The sequence below is a fragment of the Maniola hyperantus genome, chromosome 18 (genome assembly GCF_902806685.2).
Source record: "Maniola hyperantus chromosome 18, iAphHyp1.2, whole genome shotgun sequence".
Classification (NCBI taxonomy): domain Eukaryota; kingdom Metazoa; phylum Arthropoda; class Insecta; order Lepidoptera; family Nymphalidae; genus Maniola; species Maniola hyperantus.
Genome location: NC_048553.1, coordinates 10278733 through 10303047, shown reverse-complemented (window position 1 = coordinate 10303047; position 24315 = coordinate 10278733). Strand labels below are relative to the sequence as shown.

At 38.0% G+C, this 24315-nt stretch overlaps 1 protein-coding gene and 1 long non-coding RNA gene across 3 annotated transcripts; one reads left to right on the top strand and one right to left on the bottom strand.

Annotated features, from left to right (window-relative positions):
* Positions 1 to 91: 91 nt before the first annotated feature.
* Positions 92 to 22495, top strand: Epp (Ecdysteroid phosphate phosphatase). 2 transcript variants are annotated; one of them, XM_069504527.1, is made up of 14 exons: positions 92 to 322; positions 7164 to 7401; positions 7844 to 8039; positions 8635 to 8703; positions 8954 to 9129; positions 9714 to 9852; positions 13470 to 13565; positions 15767 to 15943; positions 16535 to 16599; positions 17443 to 17615; positions 18410 to 18576; positions 19561 to 19699; positions 20506 to 20615; positions 20901 to 22495. In XM_069504527.1, exons 1-14 carry the CDS (start codon positions 156 to 158, stop codon positions 21149 to 21151), a joined length of 2163 nt encoding a protein of 720 aa, XP_069360628.1. In that variant the 5' UTR covers positions 92 to 155; the 3' UTR covers positions 21152 to 22495. The 2 variants fall into 2 exon arrangements, with proteins under 2 accessions (XP_069360628.1, XP_034833907.2); XM_034978016.2 differs by lacking the exon at positions 8635 to 8703 and having other exon boundaries at positions 93 to 322.
* On the bottom strand, positions 2412 to 4910 carry LOC138403541 (uncharacterized). Its single transcript, XR_011237789.1, has 2 exons — positions 3597 to 4910; positions 2412 to 3499 (listed from the first exon to the last, which is right to left on the bottom strand). It is a non-coding gene; the product is annotated as an uncharacterized lncRNA (long non-coding RNA).
* Positions 22496 to 24315: the final 1820 nt, after the last annotated feature.

Here is a 24315-nt window from a genome sequence, read left to right as displayed (position 1 = left end):
CACAGCACAGAGTACATTGAATGTATTATGTAGGGGTACAACACAGATTCCTACTTGTGGTACCAAACGTAGTGATTATATTCTCTTTGGTGGGTGCCTAATATGTTATCCTAGCACTTAGCAGGTAGTTTCACAATTTTCGTGATTTACTATTTATGTATTCGTATTTTCCTAAATTTTTTAATAAATGTAACTTGTCAAAGCTTGCGAATATGGCTAATCTTCCACCACGAAAAATTTCAACATCTAGTAAGGTATCTAAACAACAAGATGCGACACCTCTTGAGATATTATTACAAATGGGATTCCCTAAAAACCGAGCGTAAGTACAAAATAAATACCTAATTACAAATCTTGACATAACTTAAAACTTTTAAGTCCATGGTTTTAAGCATAGGATTAGGAATGCATGAAAGTAGTAGTAGTAGGTTTAAAATGTATATTGTATAATATATCTACACTAGTAAAACAAATTAATAGTAAAAAAATAAAACAAAAACAAAAGAAAATAAATAAAAATTAGAGTAAAAAATAATAAAAAAAATGAAAAAGTAATATTTGAATAAAATAGCCTTTTATTTCCAAACTTAACCTAACCAGTAGTCCTCAAAAATAGATAATTTGAACATATTATAACTATGTACCTACATATATATTATAGGTAGGACATACCTACTTGAGAATTTTTGTTTTCTAAATAATGTCTCTTAATTCTGTGTACCTGGTAGCATAGGCCTCCAACTTTCGCCATTAGAATCTGTCTGCTGCAACCCTTGTCCAGAAAGGACCCAATGTCCGATGGATGTTGTTTTCTGGTTGGTCGTCCCTGTCTCCTAGCACCATACCATAGAGTGACTTGTTTGCTCTATTTGATTAATTTGCAATGTTGCATATGACCTGTCCAGTCCCATTTTTGATGGTCAATATGAGAAAGTTTTCTCCTTTAGTTTCCTTTCTTATCTCTGAACTCTTGATTCTTTTTCTAAGTTTTATTCCCAACATACTCCTCTTCATTGCAAGCATCTTGTAAGTTTCTCGCAATGTTTTTTTATTATGGACCATTTTACATTCCTTTTAATTTAGTGTTAGTTTTGTTTACAACTTTACAGTCAAACTATTTTAGCGAAAAAAGGGCGGGAAACTTCGTACTTGGCGGACGTGAATTTTTCGTGCTTTGATTTTATTAATTTGTAAATTCAATTTGGAAAAGGATTGGTGTTGTTTTATAGTGTTAATATTGTAGTTTTAGTGACATTTTCATTGTAGTTAGCTGTATATATAGGTAAGTTTTTAAATTTAGTATAGTTTTCATTTCAAACTTATGGAAACTCGGCCTCCCGATCCCGGGGGTCTGATCCCCTAGGATCGTTGAATATTACATCTAAAATGGACGTATTAATTGCGGCAGTTGAGTCGTCAATGGACACTGACGTTTCCGTTGTGTCCAATGCCGACCAACCGTTAAAAAGAAAAATATTTTCACGCATTTGTATGACCTGTAACAAAAGAAAAAGGAAAACAAAAGGTCGAGATGGAAGAGAAAGGTACAGTTGTGAATGCAAGTGTGAACCTGACAATAATAAAGTTCAGAATACCCCTTACCCAAATCCACAAACTGAATCCACAAATCCCACCGATAATAGTAATCAATCTTCATTGCCAAAGCGTGTGCCAATTGGTCGTGCTTATTATCAACAATCCGACAATGCCCCATATGTAATACATGTACAAAAAGAAATTGAAAAAACTGATAGCTCAACAACTCTACACCCAATAACTTTTGGTAGATTTTTAAAAAACAACAAATTTAGTGGTGTTGTGAACGGAAGCGTAAAACGTGTAGGTAGAAATCGCATTAGTATGGCGTTTTCTACCTACTTGGATGCCAACAATTTTTTAACAAACCCAATACTTGAACCCGCAAAATACAGGGCGTTTATACCCACATTTAATGTTACTCGCATGGGTGTGGTAAAAGGTGTCCCTAATGATTGGTCTGAAGAGGAAGTCTTACTCAATATGAGTGTTCCACTTGGTTGCGGACCAATCATTAAAATCAGGAGGATGAAAAGAAAAATTGTAGTGAATGATGTAAACCAATTCATTAACACGGGGACGGTAATAGTTACTTTTGATGGGCAAATACTGCCTACCCGGGTATATATGTGCTACACTGCTTTACCTGTAGAGTTATATATTTACCCCACTGTGCAATGCTACCAGTGTTGCCGTTTTGGACACGTCAAAAATCAGTGCCGGTCAGTGCCAAAGTGTTATAAATGTAGCCAAGGGCATTCTGGCGACACTTGTCAGGTAGAGGAAGAGTATTACCGGTGTTGCCTATGCAAAGGTTCCCATCAAGCCATAAATAAAAAATGCTTAGAGCATAACAGACAGAGAGCAATAAAAGAAACCATGAGCAAAAGTTGTATTTCGTATATGGAAGCAATTAAAATACATCCACCAGTTTCAAACATGTCATATGCCGAAGCTTTGGTTTCAACGCCTGTGCCATCCTCTTCATCACAGGATATACATGGTCCCCAAAAATCTAAACTTCCATCTAGTTCAAATTCAGTGCCGAATTCGTATAAAAAAACAGTCTTTATAAAGCCAAGATCACCCTCAAAGCATAGCAAAGGCTATGACCGCTCTGCTCACTCAGAAATAATAAGAGATCCTGTTTTACCTAAACAAAAGTTTAATTTTAATAATAATAATTCTGAAAATAACATGAACATGGCAGACATTATTAAAATATTAATTCAATTATTATCACAATCAAATATAGTTACACCGTCCCACGTTGCCACAGTAATTGAAGCCTTATATCAAATCTCTAATAATAATGGATCACAGAGCCAGAGTGATTCAGTGGAATTGCCTGAGCCTCAACAGTAGAAAACAAGACTTAATATATCTTATTAATAAACATGATCCCTTTCTAATCTGTCTCCAAGAGACATGGTTGAGAGGGGAATATTTGTTCAAAATGCCGGGGTATGTTTGTCTCAGAGAAGACAGACCTGATGGGTATGGCGGAGTGGCCATACTCATCAGAAATACTCTGACATTTACACCTATCACTCTACCTGTACATAGCGATAACTTATCTGTTATTGCAGTTATTGTAAATAGTATATGTTATGTATCTATATATTTCTCTCGTCCTAATAATGAAATCTTTAATGAAATAAATGAAATTTTTAATTTTTTACCGAAACCATTTTTATGTTTAGGGGATTTTAACTCTCATCACGAATTATGGGGATGTTCCACATCAACCTTCTATGGAGAAAAGTTGTTAGATTTAATAAGCTCCCATAACTTGTGCATTCTTAATACTGGGTCTCCAACACGGTTGGCACGGACAACTAGTGCTCCAGATTTGTCCATTTGCACTCCTGATCTAGCTTCATCTCTCACCTGGTCAACCGCTGAATCTACTGGTGGTAGTGATCACTACCCTCTAATTATTACTTTCCCTTTTGAAAAACCTCTAAAACATGTAAGACAGCCACGTTTAAAACATAAACTGACAGATGCAAAATGGAGTTTGTATAGTGCAGCTGTTGAAAAGAAAATCAATAATTTACCTGAAATTAGTCATTTGAATATATTAGAATCCTCACAAGCTTTATCTGCAGCTTTAATTGAAGCTGCAGATGAAACTTTTCCAGTAAAAAGGGGTGAGTGCATGGAATTTATTCCATCTCCACCATGGTGGGATGTAGAGTGCACTAATGCTGTTAAAGAAAGGAAAGCAGCAGAAAAACAATTTTGTCAAAATATGACGGATGAAAATTTTGATAATTACTTAAAAATTGCCAATACCACTAAGGAGCTACTTAGGGTAAAGAAATATGAAGGATGGCACAGGTTTTGTAAATCCTTGAATCCTAATGTTTCACCTTCAATTGTTTGGCAAAATATAAGAAGGTTTAGATCTGCATTTAAAGATTCACAACAGAATAAAATATCTCCAGCTCTAGCAGAGCAAATCATGGATCGTTTGGGTCCTCCTTATGTACCTGAATGTCCCATGGCCTTAACGCCCCTAATAGTATCTAATGATAATTATAATAATGTAGATTTGAATTCGCCATTTACACTTAACGAATTGAAAGGCGTACTGTCATCGACTAAGGATTCAGCACCAGGGGAAGACGGGATTCCTTATTCCTTCTTATCGAATCTTGACGACAATATCCTCAGGTACTACCTTTCTTTGATCAACAACGTTATGATGGCGGGTATCGTCCCCGAATCCTGGAGGTCCCAAACTTTGATCTTATTACAGAAGCCGAATAAATCGAGTTCAGATCCAACATCGTATAGGCCAATAGCATTATCGTCGGTATTAGCTAAAACTGCTGAACACCTCATTAAAATCAGGCTGGAATGGTTTTTAGAACATAATACATTATTATCAAGAAACCAGTTTGGTTTTAGGAAAGGTAAATGTACCCTTGACAGCTTGAGCGTTCTTACCACAGACATAAGACTAAGTTTTTCTAAAAATGAGTCTTTGGTTGCTGCCTTCCTAGACATAAATGCCGCCTATGATAATGTAAATATCTCGATTTTAAAAAATAAATTGCTAGCCCTGAATATTCCTAATTTATTAATTAATTTTATTGTAAATATGTTGTACGAAAGATATATAAAGTATTCGTTAGATTCGTCTGAAAATGAAATTATATATAGAACTGTGTGGAAGGGTTTGCCACAAGGCTCTGTTTTGAGCCCTATATTATATAACATTTATACTTACGATTTGGACATTTCTGTTAGCAGATATGCAAATGTGCTTCAATATGCAGATGATTTGCTTTTATATGTTGCTGGGCCATCTTTGGATAATATTAGTGAATTGTTAACTTTAGCGTTAAATGCTTTAAAGTGTTGGTTATATAATAATGGACTAGATTTGTCACCATCTAAAAGCTCTGTTGTAGTATTTTCTCGAAAGCGAAATCTCCCATCTCTTCATATTAATTACAATGGTATTCCGCTAGCAGTTAAAGATAAGACAAAATTTTTAGGCGTAATATTAGATTCTAAACTTACTGGAGTTCCTCATTTTGAATATGTTTCATTAAGGTGTGAGCGAAATTTGAATATTCTAAGGTGCCTTACAGGAGTATGGTGGGGTGCACACCCTTTTACAATGAGATTGTTATATAATGCTTTAATAAGAAGTGTTTTAGACTATGGAACATTCTTATTACACCCTGGTAATACAACTGCAGCTAAAAAGCTGGATATGATCCAGTCGAAGGCTTTGAGGTTAGTTACAGGTGCGATGAAATCGGCTCCGACAAATTGTCTTCAGGTGGAATGTTGTGATCCGCCCCTATATATGAGAAGACAATTCCTCTGTGATAAATACTTTTTTCGTACATTACAGCTAAGTTCCCATCCGTTATTTTCAAAAGTACGACAACTTGCATATCAGGTTGATACCTGCAATTACTGGACCCATAAAGACTCTCCATGTCTTGTAAAAAGTCTTAGAAAATATGAAAGTTTGGGAGCTCCCACCCATCGAAGTATTACTCTTCCTCTATACCAGCATAACAACAAAAGCCTTATTGCTGTCCCGCAAATTAAATTCGATATAGGATTAAAATTAAAAGATAACCTTAATCCAAAACAGGAATTTACTAACATCGTCAATAATAAATGGCCCGACAGGCACTATGTGTTCTCAGATGCTTCTAAGCATGAGGATAAGAGTTGTGTTGGGGTTGGGGTATATCATTCACAATATAAAGGTATACAACAAATTAAACTTCCACCTGAAACTTCCGTTTACACCGGTGAATGTTATGGTTTACTTAAAGCTTTAGAATATGTTTTAATTTTAAAGATACCGAAAACCATAATATTTTCTGATTCCCGCAGTGCTTTAGAAGCTATTAATAGATTTCCATTCAAATCCCATAAACAGTCTCCAATTGTTTTTGGGATTAGAGATCTTTTATATAAATGTTCACAGAGAAATTGCGATGTTGTCCTAGCTTGGGTACCAAGCCATGTGGGCATTCTCGGAAATGAAAGAGCTGATCAATTGGCAAATGAGGCTATACGCATTGGAGATACTGTCCCATACACCAATTATTGTTCTGACCTGATAAATTTATCCAAAGTATATTTGTATGAAACCTGGGATGGGGTATGGAATAACGATAGTTCAGTAGGTAAACATTATAGAAAAATTCAGACGTCCATTCCGAGAAAACCATGGTTCAGTCGATTAGTTTTCTCCAAAACTGTCACCTCTGTTCTGTGTAGAATACGCTTGGGTCATGTTTGTACACCAGCCCATTTGTACAAGATGAAAATTGTTCCCGATCCTTACTGTTCCTGTGGGGAGTATGGGGACTTGAACCATATTTTCTTTGCATGCACTTTGTATGATCGGTCTGCCTTTCTTGCTCATCTCGAATCATTGCATATACCATTTCCTACATCTATAGTTTGTTTATTATATACTAATTCTTCAAATATTTATAAAGTTCTAGCTTTGTTCCTAGAAAAAAATGATATCAAGTTATAGTATATATGTGGGTATATTATTATTAGATTAGTGAAAACCTTATCCTTTTCCTTTCAAATTCCAAATCCCGATTTTTCAATTTTATCCATAGTTTCCCTAACTTTAAACTTTAATAAATAACAAACCTGACATTGGCTAATCTGTGTAAAGCCAGAAGAACAAAAAAAAAAAAAAACTATTTTAGCAAAGTAATGAAAAATATTTACCTATTCCAAATCCATTAAAACATTTTCTGACCAACAGAGTTGTTCACATATGGAATAAATTGCCTAAGGATGTGGTTATGTCAAGTTCTGTTAACCCGCGGGGCGATTGTCTAAAACCTACATCAATCATTATTACAATCTCAATTGGTCTGATTGGCTGAATTTGTGCGATTCTTGTTGCAACAATGCATTGTAGCAAATAGTGAGCGAGCATTAACCATTAACCAAATTGAGATTGTAATAATGATTGATGCAGGTTTTAGACAATCGCCCTACAGTTCAACAATAGATTGGACAAACATTTGGAAAACTCGAAGCACTTCTGATATAGACGCATCAGCGAAAGTGGCTTAGTCTATTAAAAATAATAATAATAACAATAATTCACATTTTAGCCAAAAAGCTTTAGCAGCGACAGGTGATCGCAGCGTCCAATTAGCTTCAGACTGGCTCCTAACACATGTAAATGATGCTTACATAGACACAGAGCAACCTAGAGAGTACATATTGTATGCTAACCCCACTGGGCGACTGTTGGCTCAGCTTCAAAGCTTCTGGGAAAAGTCTATAGCTACAGGGTGGAATGGTGCACATAACTTTCCACCTCATATTACTCTTGTGCCATTTTTCAAGGTAAGTTAACTCACATAGAATGATTATACTAATATGTCAGTTAGGGTATCCGCCTCCTAATCGGAGGTCGGGGGTTCGATCCCGGGCATGCACCTCTAACTTTTCGGAGTTATGTGCGTTTTAAATAATTAAATATCACTATAACGGTGAAGGAAAACATCGTGAGGAAACCTGCACGCCCGAGAGTTCTCCATAATGTTCTCAAAGGTGTGTCAAGTCTACCAATCCGCACATGGCCAGCGTGGTAAACGGGCCAAAACTCTTCTCACGCTGAGAGGTGAGCCGGCGATGGGTTGATCATGATGATGAATATGTTGTGGTACATCACACAACATATTAGCTTAAATAATTCTAAGTGGTTTGTCTGGTAGGAGGCTATATGAGTGCAGCTAGTTACCACCCTACACCGCCAGATAAACATGTTTCCACTGATTGTTAACAGGCAAAAGATGGCATATCTCTCCAACTGGCAAAATCAATCAAGCAAACTATAGAGGTTGTGGGGCAGCCTCCTGAAACTCCTCTGGAACTGGAGTCTTACATATCACAGAACTTCATGGGCCTGTTCATTTCTGAAGAGCATTCTGATTATTTGAAGAAAGTTGCTTTACAGTATGCCAAACAAATATCCTCTTTAGGTAAGACCACAGACTTACTTTATATCAGACTAGCTGACCCGCCCCGGCTTCGCTCGGGTGGATTTTAGAAAATCGAGGTGGGGCTTGAATTTCAAAAAATCCTGAAACGCGTTTTTCTTCATTTGTGACCGAAAACCCAAATACCAATTTTCATGGAAATAACTTGAAAAATGACGGACTTTCATACAAACTTCCATCTCCTTTTTAACCCACTTAAAGGTGGAATTTGGAAAAATCCTTTCTTAGTGGATACCTACTCTTTAGAAAGAACACTCTCAAAATTTCATGTCTCTAGGACCAGCTGTTTAGGCTGTGCGTTGATATGTCAGTCAGTCAGGACTTTGAAATTTATATATAAAGATTAGTAATTACATGGTTTGTCTTGAGATAGCAGATTTGTACAGCATTGTCTCTGTCGTTGAGAGCGACAAATCGTCATATAGGTATGAGTGACAGAGACAACGCTCTATAAAGCAGAAATGTCATTCTAAAGGCCGATGTACATTACTTTCTGCCGCATACTGTATTTCTTGTTGTGTATAAATAGTGTACTATTTTCTGTGCTATTTTCACGTTATTTAAAATGTTTATACAGTGGGTGGTAAGGTGGATACTAACCAAAGGTTGGAAGATTGCATAGTAACAGAAGAAATATGTAATACATGTAAGATGTTTTGCACTTAGTAAAGTATAACCAGTAGTTCAGTTAGTATAGCATGACTTGACTAATATCTGCTTAAACCTTCCACTATCTATCTAACTATATTACGGACGTCCGCCTCCTAATCGGATGTCGGGGGTTCGATCCCGTTCACGCCCCTCTAACTTTTCGGAGCTATGTGCGTTGTCTGACTTTTCATACAGCACTTACACTGCCATATTTAAACATATTGCTTTCTTCTTTTGCCATTTAGCGTTGAACGCCGAAGCGCAAACGAAGTCTCTTCACCTCACGTTGGCTTATCACTTTGACGTGAGTGCCTATGAAGCCCTCAAGGCTTTGGTGGATGAACTGGATCTTACGGAACCACTGCATCCTGACTGGGAACTACGTCTCTACTCCCGAGATCCTCGCTTTTCTAACCATCAGGTAAGGTGTTCTTATAGGCCCGTAGTTGACTTAAACCGTGTGTGATTTTAGCTGGATGTTTATATTTGCTAAATAAAAAGAACCTTGGTCAAAAAATTAGTTTGGCCATCCAAAGGGGTAGTGCTGCCAGCATCTTGAATAAAATTCCTCCCAGCGCCAGCGGTGGTCTCGATGAGGTTTTAGATTTAATTAAATCTATTTTATTTTTAATTTAATGTTGTTTTTTACTTTTAATTTAGATTTAAGTTTATTTAATAAAATTTCTATGTATGTATTATGAAAATGAAATTGCATGATGAATGAAAAATGCACTTGTTAATTTAGTTGAACCTAACTTATACTCGCGACTTCGTCCGCGTGGACTACACAAATTTCAAACTCGTATTTCACCCTCTTATGGGTTAAATTTTCCAAAATCCTTTCATATAGCCATAATAGCTATCTGCATGCCAAATTTTAGCCCGATCCGTCCAGTAGTTTGAGCTGTGCGTTGATAGATCAGTTAGTCAGTCAATCGCCTTTTCCTTTTATATATTTAGATATTGTGTACAATCGTATAAGCATCAACGTTTCTCTGTGGCCAGGTATACCGCGTGACGCAAAGCTATACGCCAGAAGCGAGTGACGAGCTCGAGCTAGTGGTGGGCGACTATATCTACGTAGAAGAGAAACAGTTCGACACTTCGCCTGATGGATGGGTGTTCGGCACGTCTTGGCTTACAGGTAAACATATATCTCTTATACTCTATCCGCGGAAAGAAGTTAGTATAGCGCTCTCTCTGTTACGTAATCCCATACAAATGATAAAGACAAAAATCTCAGTGGGTGTAACTATTATGAGGCACCAACTAATCACAACAGAAAGCTATACTAACTTATTTCCGCGGATAGACTATAGTGTGATGAACTATAAATATGTAGTTCCATTCCTCTTGCAAAGAGGTATTGCAATGCATACCGTATATTATTTAGTTTTTTATAAAATGATTGAATAAGGTGATGGACAAATCTAGCTGAATTCCGAGAAGGAAATGCCTGAGAATTCGCCAAAATGTTCTCAAAGGTGTGAATTCGTGAAGTTGACCAATCCGCCAGCTTGGTGTACTTATGGTCTGTATCCTTCTAATCCTGAGAGATAAAAGCTAGTAGGTAATAATTAAGTATATTACAGCTGTTATTATATATCTAAATCAGGGTTTTTGCGGGTGCCAATAGACATCGGATGTGGATGCGAATATCTGTAACACTCTTGTTATATACCATTGTACACTTTTTGATTGGTCAGTTAGCGAACGAAGATATCAACTAGCAAATATGAGTGAGGCATGCGCGACCCTGGCCCCGACCACTTTAAAGATCGTTACTTGTTGTAAATATGAATCTGCACCCGTAAAAGCTCTGCATTTGCGGATGCGAATATCCGTAACACCCCTGATTTATATACCTACTCGTATAGCATTCGTGGATAATGTAGCCATCTAGTAGTGAAAGAGTCTTCAATATCGGATCATTAGTTTCGAAGATTAAATACAAAATCACGATCTAATTAGTACTAGCTTACTCCCGCGACTTTGTCCGCGTGGACTACACTAATTTCGTATCCCCGTTTTACCCCTTTAGGGATTGAATTTTCAAAAACCCTGTCTTATCGGATGTCTGCGTCATAATAGCTATCTGCATGCCAAATTTCAGCCCGATCCGTCCAGTAGTTTGAGCTGTGTGTTGATAGATCAGTCAGTCAGTCAGCTTTTCATTTTATATATTACTAGCGATTCGCCCCCGCTTCGCATGTGTGCAATGTAGATACTAATTTGGTGTCATTGAGGTGTCATTGCCTCGGAAACTCGGAGAGGATTTTTTTCCGACCTAATTAACATTATTTCAATTTCTCTAGGGATCTCTAATTTTTTGAGAATTAAACTATAGCTATAAACCTTCCTCCTGAATCACTATCTATTGGTGAAAACCGCATTAAAATCCGTTGCGTAGTTTAAAAGATCTACGCGTTCATACATACATACATACATACAGACGCGGGAAGCGACTTTATTTTATACTATGTAGAGACTATGTAAAGATGATAAACCGACCCTCAAAGTAGGCAGTAAGACTAACAAAAAAATTGATTCTATAAATATTAATGACAGGGTACCCAACCAAGTAAAAAATAACAACCAAATAATAACATACAAAATTACCATACCTATTTACGTTAAAATCGAATGGCAACCCTACTTGTTATCACGAATACCTCATTTGATTTACTCACTTCGTTTCCCGACCTTTGCCGAACGTCAACATAGAATGAGAGCAATGAAACGTTTTTGTAGTAGAGGTTAGAGTTTTGTGTTTATTTTTTAATTATAATGTTGTGATGAATAAGCATGTATGTATTTTGCCTTAATCAGTTGATCGCCGTAGGTCAGTTATTGTTGTGTTCACAACTTCCTATATTTTTACTCGAAGACGCAATGCGAATGTATTGGCATTTTGTAGTAGTATACATCGATGATGCATCGATGAGTAGGCGACAGGCATAGTAGAAGTAAAAATACCGCGCGGTTTTTTAAAATAATAATTTAACTCTTCAAAACCCTGGGCACCCTGCCTCGTTGCGGTGGTTTAGATGATATTTTCGATCTTTAATTTTTATTTTCAATTGTTTAGATTCGTTTTATTAATTTTTATAGAACATATAAACATTTATTTTTACATCATTCTTCAAAATATTATCCATATTTCCTTCATTCTTTCGATTTATACTTGACAAAAATATAAGGATTAACGATCTTTAAATATAAGACGTATTCCTTTAATAATTTACTTGCAAATCGCGTTAATATCTAAAGTTCTTTTATTATGCTATTACTAGCTGATGCCCACGACTTCGTTCGCGTGTATTTAGTTTTTTTTAATCCCGTGGGAACTCTTTGATTTGGCGGGATTAAAAGTAGCCTATGTCACTTTCCAGGTCTTTAACTAAAGCAATGCAAAAAATTACGCCAATCGGTTGCTCCGTTGCGACGTGATTGAAGGACAAACCAACAAACTAACACATTCACATTTATAATATGGGTAGTGATTTAAGTAAATAGCGAGCAACCGAGCATGTGGGTCATGTGATGTTGAACCCCATGAACATTTACAGCACCAGAGGAACCGCCAATACGCGTTTTCAGGAATTTGTTGATTGTTTTTGTTTTTGTTAAATCGACATATTTCTGATATAACTATTAAGTTTTTTGTACCTACTTATATAGGTGAATATTATGACGTTTTAATATTGTTTTGTTTACCGGCAAAATTTTCCTCTTTGCCCTGTCCTGTTCCCATGCGTAAGCCAATCGTTATGCGTCGTCATTTTGGCTTTGGACTATAACATCACCCATCGCCGGCTCACTACAGAGCACGGGTCTTCTCGCAGAATGAGGAGGGTTTAGGTCCTCCGCACTGGCCAAGTGCGGATTGGCGGACTTCACACACTTTAAGAACACTCAGGCTTGCAGGTTTCCTCACGATGTTTTCCTTCACCATTCAAGCAAGTGATGTTGAACTTAATAATACTTAAAGAAATACTTTAATTATAATAAAAACTTTATAGTCCTCAGACTATAACATTTATATCTAACTTCAACTGTCTTAAACTATACCCATGCAATAATCACGTCGATCTGTTGCTCCGTTGCGACGTGATTGAAGAACAAACCAACAAACAAACACACACTTACGCATTTATTATATGGGTACTGATAGGCGTTACAACTATTTCTTGATAACCTTATCAATAAGTTTTATCAGATTTTCTATTGTTACTAAACGAGCCATGTTAACGTAAGCGCGTAATTTTTTTCAAGGTAGTGACTTCGAATCATAGGTTCATCTGTACGATTTCTAGGAAAAATAATATTATTTACAAAACAATACATTTAAAAAAAAAAAGAATATTAGCCATGTTAAATGACTAATATTCCCCTTTCCTCTCCAATTAAGCGTCAGGCTTGTGCTAGGAGTAGGTACGACAATAGTGCAACGGGCGGGGTTTGAACCGTCGACCTTTCGGTTTTCAGTCCACTCCTTTACCGGTTGAGCTATTAAAGCTCTAAATCTATCGGCTATAAAATAGAATGCCGTGAAAATCGTGTTGTTACAGCTAGCTAGCTACCTAGGGCGGAGCATTAGGCCCAGTATCCATTAAAGCTTGCCACGTTCACGTCTTGAAGACTCCATTGAGAACCAATATTTTTGTATACCTACTACATTAAACCTCTTCAAAAAATAAGTGGATAACTTTATACCGGGCAGGTTTGCCCAGCGGTGGGATTAAACATATTTGTTTGCAGGTGTGAGCGGCTACCTGCCAGGCGTGTTCACGCGCCGCACACCGGACTCTGATGCGTGGACCCTGCACCGTGCCATCTCTCTCAAAACTCCTAACAGTAAGTTAATATTTCACTGTCGATGAATATTCGTTTTGGCCGCCGGTAGGTTGCGCTTTTTTGCGCAAACGAATTTTGCCGATGCGACTTATAAAGCCGGGAATATACGTCAAATTTTTTCATCAGATAGCGGATCCGACTATTATAGATAGGCACTGGAGCCATTATTTTATTTGAACACTAGATGATGCCCGCGACTTCGTCTGCGTGAATTTAGGTTTTTAAAAATCCTGTGGGAACTCTTCAATTTTCCGGGATAAAAAGTGGCCTATGTCCTTCCCCGGGATACAAGCTATCCCTGTACGAAATTTCGTCAAAATCGGTTGAACGGTTCAGCCGTGAAAAGCTAGCAGACAGACACACTTTCGCATTTATAATATTAGTATAGATTCAACACACATCCGATCCGACTATCGGATGTGTGTTGGAAACTGGCGCGAAAATTAGCCCCTGCCTACGTGCCACCTGGTGGTAAGTGATGATGCGGTCTAAGATAAAAGCGGGCAAATTTCATTAAACCCGTACCCCTAATCGGTTCCTATACGGCATCGTACCGGAACTCGAAATCGAAAAACTCGAGAACCGTGAATTTGTGGTTACATCACAAAAAAAAAGTGTTATTTCTTGTACGATGGTACGGAACCCTTCGTGCTGTAGGGCGATTGTCTAAAACCTGCATCAATCATTATTACAATCTCAATTGCTCTGATTGGCTGAATTTGTGCGATTCTTGTTGCAACAATGCATTGTAGCTAATAGTGAGAGAGCGTTAACCAATCAGAGATGATTGCGATCGTGACATTGTAGCTGTCATTCTCCCGCAATCGCACAGCGTTTATTATATTAATCTCAACTGTCTATTTCATTAATGTACGCCGACATGGCTAACGTCATGGAACAGAAAAAACTGTTCTTTCTGTTCCGTGGCTAACGTGCTGAGCGTGTTGAGCCGTGTCTTATATTTAACATTTTATTACCTACCTACATAATGCAAATAAAAAATGGCAGGTACTTATTTTATTGTACGATAAGCAACCGGTAAACTACTATCACCTGCCAACTTAATTTAAAAAGTGAAATGTAATGTTTCACGCGCTTTATCGGGCCAATCGTCTTTCTGTGCTCTTGAATATATTTAGTTTTCGACATTTTTCAATTACCTACCTGTTGTAACGCCAGTGACCTTTAGTCGTTTTAGTTTTATCAAAATGGTACAAAAATTGAAGAATGGTTTTGTTTTAATTTTAATATCGTGCATGGTGTTTATAAATCCTGTTTATAATAAAGGTAAATAAAATGGATATATTTTATGAGTTTGAGTGTGATACGGCTACTTTTTAACCGTCGCGTCTGTCCAAAAAAACTAGTGTAAAGTTATCTGGGTGTAGATGGGTAGGTACCTATGGTTGTAAGTGTTTTTATTCCACCATAACTTCTAAAAGATTTGGATGTCTGGGGTATCGTTAGAATTCTTACATCATCCCGAGTAAGGGCGTTTGTGCCCTCATCCGTGATTTTACGAATCCGTAAAAAAATGCGAATTGAATGTACGCCGGCACGAACGTTCGTTTCATATCCGTGATTTTTCAGTGGCCGTCATACAACTACGTACTCATTAGAATCGTATTTTACGGACTACGTGATTTCACGGATGAGTGCACAAACGCCCTAACACTGGCAAAAATTTTATTGAATAAAATCAATGTGACGGCTGTATTTTCGAATGTGAAAAGCTTTTTAGTTTGTTTTTTACCAAAGCGGTTGTATTTTAATTACGACAATTATTTTAAACAGTTCTGACGGGATTTTTAAATTCCTAAATCCACAAATAATAAATCCTAATAAAAACAAACACATTTTCGCCCTACCTACCAGGAGAACTACCTTGGATCCTACCTACCTTCATCCTCATGGATTTTGATTTTTGAAAATCTCGTGGGAACTCTTTGATTTTCCGGGATAAAACGTAGACTTTGACCTTCCCCGGGATGCAAGCTATCTCAAATTTAGTCAAAATCGGTTAAACGGATGGGCCGTGAAAGACTAGCAGACAGACAGACACACTTTCGCATTTATAACATTAGTATGGATTTAGTCGAGATGTGAAAGAGTCGTAAAGTGACGTATTAAAGTGATGAAAATTGAAACTACGCAAAACAGCGCCTATATTCATATAGTCAATTTCCCCCATTATTTTCAAGGTATGGACTCCAAATCTGAATCAGACTCTAACACCGAAGCAGAAATGGCGTGCTACCCGCACGAAGACGCCGCAAAACTTGGGTTCGAGAAATCCGAAGAGAATTACAGCGTTTGGGAGAAATACTGGACAGCGGTCTCTCTGAACAAAACAGAAAACGTCCTCACTGTTACGCAAGGTATGTGGAGTTTAACTAGCTTTGTGCCACAGCGCGTACGCGGCAGAAAGTAATGTACATCGGCCCTTAGAATGACATTTCGGCTTTTTAGAGCGTTGTCTCTGTCACTCATACCTATATGACGTTTTGTCGGTCTCAACGACAGAGACGATACTCTACAAATTTGCTAAAGGTTCCATTCATCATCGTCATTATCATCATTAACAAGCAGTGTTGGCATTGTTTTAAAAATGTTTTAAATATTGCAAAAAACAACGTCTATCGGTGTTGCGAACTATGTGCTTTGCCCATTGCCATTTCAGCTTCGCAACCTGAATCTCCTCATTTATGATTTGATCACGTAGAGAAACTCCAAGCATAGTTCTCACCATCGATCGCTGAGTTACTCTGAGCTTTCTTATAAGGCCCATGTCACGGATTCATATATCATCAATGGCAACACGCACTGTTTGAAGCCTTCGGTGTTTTGGTTAGCTTTATACGGTAAATCGTTGTATCCATCATTAATCAAGGAAAACCTTGAACCAAAACAAATCATACAAAATTTTTAGAACCAAAACCATAACTGATTTACATTGTTTTGTTATACAGGAGGCAGCACTCCTCGGAAACTCATTTCAAATCCAGGAAGTGGCGATACCGAAACTTCTAGCAAAGTAATTATACATGCATTCATTACATACCTACCTACGTATTTTTAATGTATCTAAATGCATGAAAATAAGTCCTAACTCACTCGCTGACCGTTACTCCGACAGTCAGTGCCCAAACCAAACCTAGGTAGGAACCTACTAAACCTAGAAAACTAAAATTTGCACATATATAATGTAGACCAGGAATCGGGCCGGATTTTTCGAAATTCCCACGGGATAGGGAATAAAAAGGGTAAATGAAACGGTAGGAAGCTTCGGCCTTTTTCATATTAGTATGGATGTATGGGCATGTATCCCTCAATGGTTTGCAGTTTGCCCATAAAATAACAATAGCATAATATTGTAAATCGAATCTTTGAAAAGAGCAACCACCGAGTTTCTTGCTGGTTCTTCTCGATAGGAAAGGCCGAACACTTCCGAACCAGTGCTGGATGCATTTGACGAATCAAAGTAATTATTGTAAAAGTTTATTTAAATAAAAATATTTCTATTCCATTCATTTATGTTTTTATGTATTAGGATTTAAAAAGAGATAGACAATTATTTTAAATAAACTTAAATCTAATTTAAAAGTAAAAAAGACGTTAAATTAAGAGTAAAATAAATTAAATGAAATCTAAAACCTTATCAAGACCCCTACAGCGAGGCATTGTACCCAAGATGCTGGTAGCATTACCCCTTCTTCTTCTTCTTCACTCTGGGCTGGTTTCCGGACTTAAACGTTTCCGTCTGTTGTGCGTAGCATTACCCATTTGGATGGCCAAACTAATTCTATGACCAAGGTCAAATTCTACTCAAGCTATTCTATTCTATTCATAAATAGCTGTACTGTACTGTTTGGTGCAGGAAAGTGAAGCATCTCTCGCGAACGGGTCGAACAGACCCCGTCGTTGGATGTTCGCACTAAGGCACGGCGAGCGAGTGGACCTCACTTACGGGTCGTGGGTTCCGTTCTGCTTCGACGAGAACGGAACGTACGTGAGAAAGGACCTCAACATGCCTTTAAAGATGGCTGAAAGGTGAGTGCTATACTCAGTGGTGTGCAGGTCTAAATGCACTGCTTAATCCAGTTGTAATAGCTCAATGCATATTTTTCATTATAAAAACCAGTAAACTCGCGCTTTCTCTGTTACGTCACCCCATACAAATGATAGAGGCAAAAATCTCAGTAGGCGCGGCGAGGAATTGGATTTTGAATATTTTTTGAAAACATGTTTGTGATTGGTTGGTAACTCAAAATGGTTAACGCCCATATTGAGATTTTTGCCTCTATCATTTGTATGGGATTAGGTACGTAACAGAGAGAGCGCTGTACTAACTTCTTTCCGCAGATAAATTATACTGAAAAAAAAAATTATTTTCAAGGACTGATATATTGAAAATTTAAATACTTATAAGCATACATCATTAGCAACAAACATACATGCATACGAGTACATAGATTATATAATTTAATACATAGATTATAGTTATTTTTAAGGAGCGCCAGCTCGCCAACAAACTGGCTCACCAGTTTGGCGAGAAAATAATAATGTAAATATTTGGTGTACCTACGATTGTTATAAATAAAAAAAAAAAAAAAAAAAAAAGACTGCCAAAATTATAACCCTTACTTTTGATTTTGCCGTAGTCGGGCAAAAACGTGTTTTGACGGATTATAATCCGTCAAAACACGTTTTTTAAGTGTCTTTTTCCTTATAATGAAACCTGGATTTTGCCGTATTTGGTAAAGAGGTCTGTGTCTGACGCACGAATGAACATTAAACACGGCGCCCAAATTGACGGCCTCCTTTAAGTTCACTGGTATCGTTAGAGCAGGAGGTGCGGAGTCGTACGCTCGTGACTCGCCGCTGACGAGGGTGGGACAGCTGCAGGCCTACCTCGTGGGCGAAGGGTTCCGGCTGGCGAACGCGTCCGTCAAACACGTGTACGCGTCCGCGGCGCTGCGGTGCGTCGAAACCGCACATCATTTCTTAAAAGGTAAGTACATTGTAAGTAATTGCGAAATGGCGTGCTTCAACCCCAGGTATTTAGTAACGGACCTTCATTTTTTGAAGCTCCCTCGAAGGTGTCAAAAGGTGCGTAAGCCCCGCGCCAATATATACGTAGTCTGTGTACACACGTACATAATCCATATCCATACTTCTATATATATAAAAGACAAAGCTGACTGACTGACTGATTTATCAACGCACAGCTCAAACCACTGTTCGGATCGGGCTGAAATTTGGCATGCAGACGGCTATTATGACGTAGACATACGCTAAGAAAGGATTTTTGATAATTCAACCCCTAAGGGGTAAAATAGGAGTTTGAAATTTGTGTAGTCCAAGCGGACAAAGTCGTAGGCATAAGCTAATAATATCGTACTACCTGAACTTATGTTTATTAGAAACTGTGTCTGTCTGTCTGCTAGCTTTTCACTGCCCACCAGTTTTACCGATTTCGATGAAATTTGATAAAGAGTTTTATAATCCTAGTGCATTGCTTAGCTCGTATGGAAAAGGGTCCAATAAGCTACAAAAATGAAGCGATCCCTTTGGTGGGTATTACACACACATCACTGTAAACTACACACTCTCGATCGTCAAATATTTCTCGAACAAACACCCTTATCGTATTTTATTTTTTTTTTTAAGTTTTTAGTGGTTTTTAGTTGTTGTTGATATCGTAAAAATGTAAAACATTCATGAAGGACTACCGTACGCGGCAGAAAATAATGTAAATCGACCTAAAAATGAGATTTCGGCTTCGTTGAGCGTTGTCTCTGTCACTCCTACCTATGTCGGTCTCAACGACAAAGACAATGCTTTACAAAACCGCTATGTCTTTCTAAAGGTACATTATTTTCCGCTGCGTACTGTACCTATTTTGAATTTAATATGAAATCATTATTTCCTCCAGTTGAACAAATGTTAAAAAATAAAATCGTACAGTTCTAAATGTACCAAGCATCACTTTTAGGCCTTCAAGCTGATCCATCATTGAAAATAAAAGTAGAGCCGGGATTGTTCGAGTACAAAGGTTGGCATGCAGCAAAGGGAATGGCTCCCTTCATGACTCCCGAAGAACTACATAAGGCTGGCTACAATGTCGACCTTGAGTAAGTACGAGACCCAATCAAAACTATCTTTTAGTACGAGACCCAATTAAAACTATCTTTTTTTTTAATAGAGATAACGAGCAGGCAGGTAATCTGATGTTAAGTGATTACCGCCGCCCATGAACATTAATTATTCTTGTTGCAACAATGGATTGTAACTACTAGTAAGCGAGTGTCGATCAATGAGAGGGGATTGTGATCGTGACATTGTAGCTGTCATTCTACCGCAATTGAGCATAGTTTGAATAGGGTAATGATTAACTTTACGCATATCATTTACAGTACGCGACAGGTCGAGATGACAATCGGGGTGGGGACGCCCCGCACAGCCCCGCGCTAACCCAGTGCGGGCGAGTTCGGGTGACGTGCGAGTGTGCGGTGCGTCCGCCCGCCTCATACTTCGATTCTACCTATCACGTACTATACATATATTTGCATACAGCATCCATCATCATGATCAACTCATAACCGGCTCACTACAGAGCACGGGTCTCCACTCAGAGTGAGAAGGGTTTTGCCCATAGTCTACCACGCTGGCCATGTGCGGATTAGTAGACTTCACACACCTTTGAGAACTCTCAGGCATGCAGGTTTCTCACGATGTTTTCCTTCACCGTTAAAGCAAGTGAAATTTAATTACTTAAAACGCACATAACTCCGAAAAGTTAGAAGTGCGTGCCCGGGATCGAACCTCCGGCCTCCGATTAGAAGGTGGACGTTCTAACCATTAGGCTTGCTATGGCAGCTTGTTATATACTGCATACAACCTTTCATTTGCTAGATTTTGAAATAAAATCTTATTGTAGATACAAACCATATCTGGATTTGGACGTGACATCTACGGAGAGTTTAGAGGAGTTCTACAAAAGGAACGAATTAGTTATGCACTCGGCAGTCAAAGATACAGAAACTGAAGGTAACTATAATATAGCAAACCAAAGAGACTGATACTGTAAAAGCGAAAGTGTGTTTCTTAGCGTTTCACATTTAACCGTTTTTGATAAAATCCTTTCTTAGCGGATGCCTACGTCATAATCGCTATCTGCATTCCAAACAGCTCGATCCGTCCAGTACTTTGAGCTGTGCGTTGATAGATCAGTCAGTCAGTCAGTCAGTCAGTCAGTCACCTTTTCCTTTATATATTTAGATTAAGACACTTCAAAAAAGGGTAAAATACCCTATTGTATGACTCTATTTCCAGGTGGTAACATAATCTTCATCGGCCACGCGTCAACACTGGATACAATGGTCATAGCACTGAAACGGTTCGGACAAGAAAAATCCGAGTACCCTCCGTATCAAGTCCACGCGAATATACTACTCCGAGTGCCGTATTGCGGGCTAGCGGCTGTCCGGGAGAAACCCTGGGAGGTGGTGTCACCCCCTTGCCCCCCCTCTATCAACTCGAGTTCTGGAAGATTCGATTGGAAAATTTTAATGGATCTGGAATAGATTACTTCTAGTCTTTGGAAAGTGACTGTGATTGAAGTTGTGACATGTGTGTCTTGAATATTGTGATATGATTAGTATTTTATTAAACACTTGTTTAGATTAAGAGCCAGCGCAGAGAATATTAAATGTGTATCCGATTATACAGGGTTACAGGAAAATATGACACGATCCCGTTATGGGGTTATAGTACAGAACATTAGCTATCAAACGACCATAAAGTGCTTATGCAAAAGTGTATCGTTTAGAGTTATTCATTTTTTTATTTTTTCTAAATGTTTTTAAAATAATCCGCAGGATAAGTGCCATAGTAATTTTAACAGAAAATTTGCAAGTTATTAAAAGTCGAAAACTTGTAGTTTTTGGGCTGTCATTTTAAAATGCTTGAAGATTTTTCTTGTTTTGTAGCTGTTTATTATTAACAAGGATATGTACTAGCTAGTTTTTATTAATTTTTAAAGTAGCAAACACCCCTTTACTTTACCTAGAAAAAAAATGAATAAATCGAAAACGATACGCTTTTGCATAAGCACTTCGAACACACACACTAAACGACCCCTATCGTTTGATAGCTAATGTCTTGTACTATAACCCCTTAACGGGTATCGTGTCATATTTTCCTGTAACCCTGTATATCGACCTTATCCGATTTAACTCGTTTGCTCGCAATTTTTAACCGACCTAAAAAAAAGGAGGAGGTTATCAATTCGACTGTATGTTTTTTTTTGTTTTGTAGGACATACTTCCGAGGTGGTCCCATTTTAATTTGGTAAGGATCTAATGAATATCTTCAGAGATGGAGAACGGAACTCCTCAATTAATAAGAGTAAATTGCTCGCGATCAGTGTAATAGCTTTGTAAACAGTAGGGTTTTAACCAGGCATAGCATATTTTTAACCGACTTGAAAAAGGAGGAGGTTCTCAATTCGAATGTATGTCTTTTTGTATGTTTGTTACGCGATTTCTTCGCCAAATATGAACCGATTTATAATTATTCTTTGAAACAGTAGGTTTTTCAACCAGGCATATCATATTTTAGTACGATGGGGCCACTAAAAATTGTGAAATAAAAAAATTTCAAAAAAAAAAACCGACTTCAATAACCAAGTAATTATGTATACAAGAGTTATTGTAGTTCTATAGTAATATTTTTTGGAGTCTGTGCCAATGTGGAGTCGCAAAACACTATGAAGAGTAGATAGACGGTTCGTGCGGCTAATTGGCGCCGGCTCCAAAAAATATTACTATAGAACTACAATAACTCTTGTATACATAATATATTGGGTAATAAGTTAAATTATTTTTTACTTTTTAGTGTTGGTGGTTATTGAAGTCGGTTTTTATTTATTTTTTATTTAAAAATAAAACTTTCTGAGATTTCACTTTGTGATTTTTCTCAGGCTACCTAAATAAGGTACAGGAAACAGGTTACATTGGAAAAGGCTTTTTACGTGATTTTTCTCTACTGGTACACAATAAACAGTAACAATGTTCAATATGGAAGTTTTTTTTCAATTTTTTTAAAAGTATTTTAAGTTTGTAAGTACTTAATAGATGATTTTGTTTCTGTATAATTATTATAGGTTACATCTGTTAAGATTTTAGTAAGTGAGGTAAGAAAATGAAACTGTAGTCGTTTACGTAAATTACTATCTCTATCCACGGAAAGTTTATAGGCGCTAACCATTATGAATCACAACCAACAACTTTCCAATTGAATTTGGAATGTTCTTTAAAATATTTTCGAATTTAATTTCGAATGTTTTTAAAAATATTTTCGAATTTAATTCCGGTTTTTTTTTTTAAACATGTTTGTGATTGGTTGGTGGTTCAAAATGGTTAAGGCTCACTGGGATTTTTGTCTTTATTGTTTGTATGGGATTACGTACCAAAGAGAGCGCCATACTAACTTCTTTCCGCGGGTAGAGTATAGAACTGTCAATTTCAGGCGTCAACAGAATTAGCCACAATGACGAAATACAAATTATGTGATGTTAAAGGTTCGTACGCACCTGAGCGGCGCGGCGCGGCGCTTCAGTCCGACTGCAGAACGCGTCACCTCAGGCCGCTCGACGGTGCCTACCGCACTACAACTTCAGTACGCGGCACCTCGCATCACTTGCGCGTCACTTTTATACCCGTTCGCGTACGAGCGCGAAGCGCCGCGCCGCGCCGCTGGGTATGTCGCACTAGCGTCACTGCACTGCGCGTCGCTTCGCTGCGCTTCAAAATATTCTCTCCAGCCGTGCCGCGCGGCAACGCGCGGTGAAGCGCTGTGCAGCGCCGCTCTAGTGCGATATGCGCCATACAAAATGATAGAAATGATATTTTGAAGCTCTGTGCCGCGACGTGCAGCTCGCTGAAGCGCCGCGCCGCGCCGCTCAGGTGCGTACGAACCTTAAGTGTAAAATCAATAAATACGTAAATTATTTGTCTTGTTTTTTTTACTAATTCTCAACAATAAGGTCTTTGCACATTGCCAGAGATAATATCATCATCATCATGATCAACCCATCGCCAGCTCACTACAGATCACGGGTCTTCTCTCAGAGTGAGAAGTGTTTTGACCATAGTCTACCACGCTGGCCATGTGCGGATTAGTAGACTTCACACACCTTTGAGAACATTATGGAGAACTCTCAGCCTTGCAGGTTCCTTCACGATGTTTTCGTTCACCGTTAAAAGCAAGTGATATTTAATTACTTAAGTAAAACGCATATAACTGAAAAATTAGAGGTGCGTGCCCGGGATCGAACTCCGAGCTCTGATTAGAAGGTGGACGTCCTAACCACTAGACTATCACGGCTATTTTTTGGAGAATAATATATAAGTAAATATATTATCTCTGCACATTACACACACTTGACGTAGACTCCACTTTGACTCGACTCACAGTAAAGCATGGAAATGTGAGCTTTACTTCATATCGTGTGTTATTGAAGTCTACGACGCTGGACGCGTAGACCATGCTCCGTACACTTTTTCGATTAAATATTGAAAATTCCACCGTAAAGTGCAAGATATAAAGCTCACATTTCTATGCTTTACTGTGAGTCGAGTCTAGAGTGCAGTCAGCGTCGAGTCTGTAATGTGCGAAGATTTTTGTTCTCACTTCCCTGATACCTGACACCGTTGTAAGGATTCTCAATGTTCTTGATTAAAAGACA

Excerpts from the sequence above, each read along its gene's own strand:
- Epp (XM_069504527.1), top strand. The coding sequence starts at position 156 with ATGTATTCGTATTTTCCTAAATTTTTTAATAAATGTAACTTGTCAAAG. Across the intron at positions 13,566-15,766 it reads CTCTCTCAAAACTCCTAACA|GTATGGACTCCAAATCTGAA; the intron begins GTAAGTTAATAT and ends ATTATTTTCAAG. Across the intron at positions 15,944-16,534 it reads CGTCCTCACTGTTACGCAAG|GAGGCAGCACTCCTCGGAAA; the intron begins GTATGTGGAGTT and ends TTTGTTATACAG.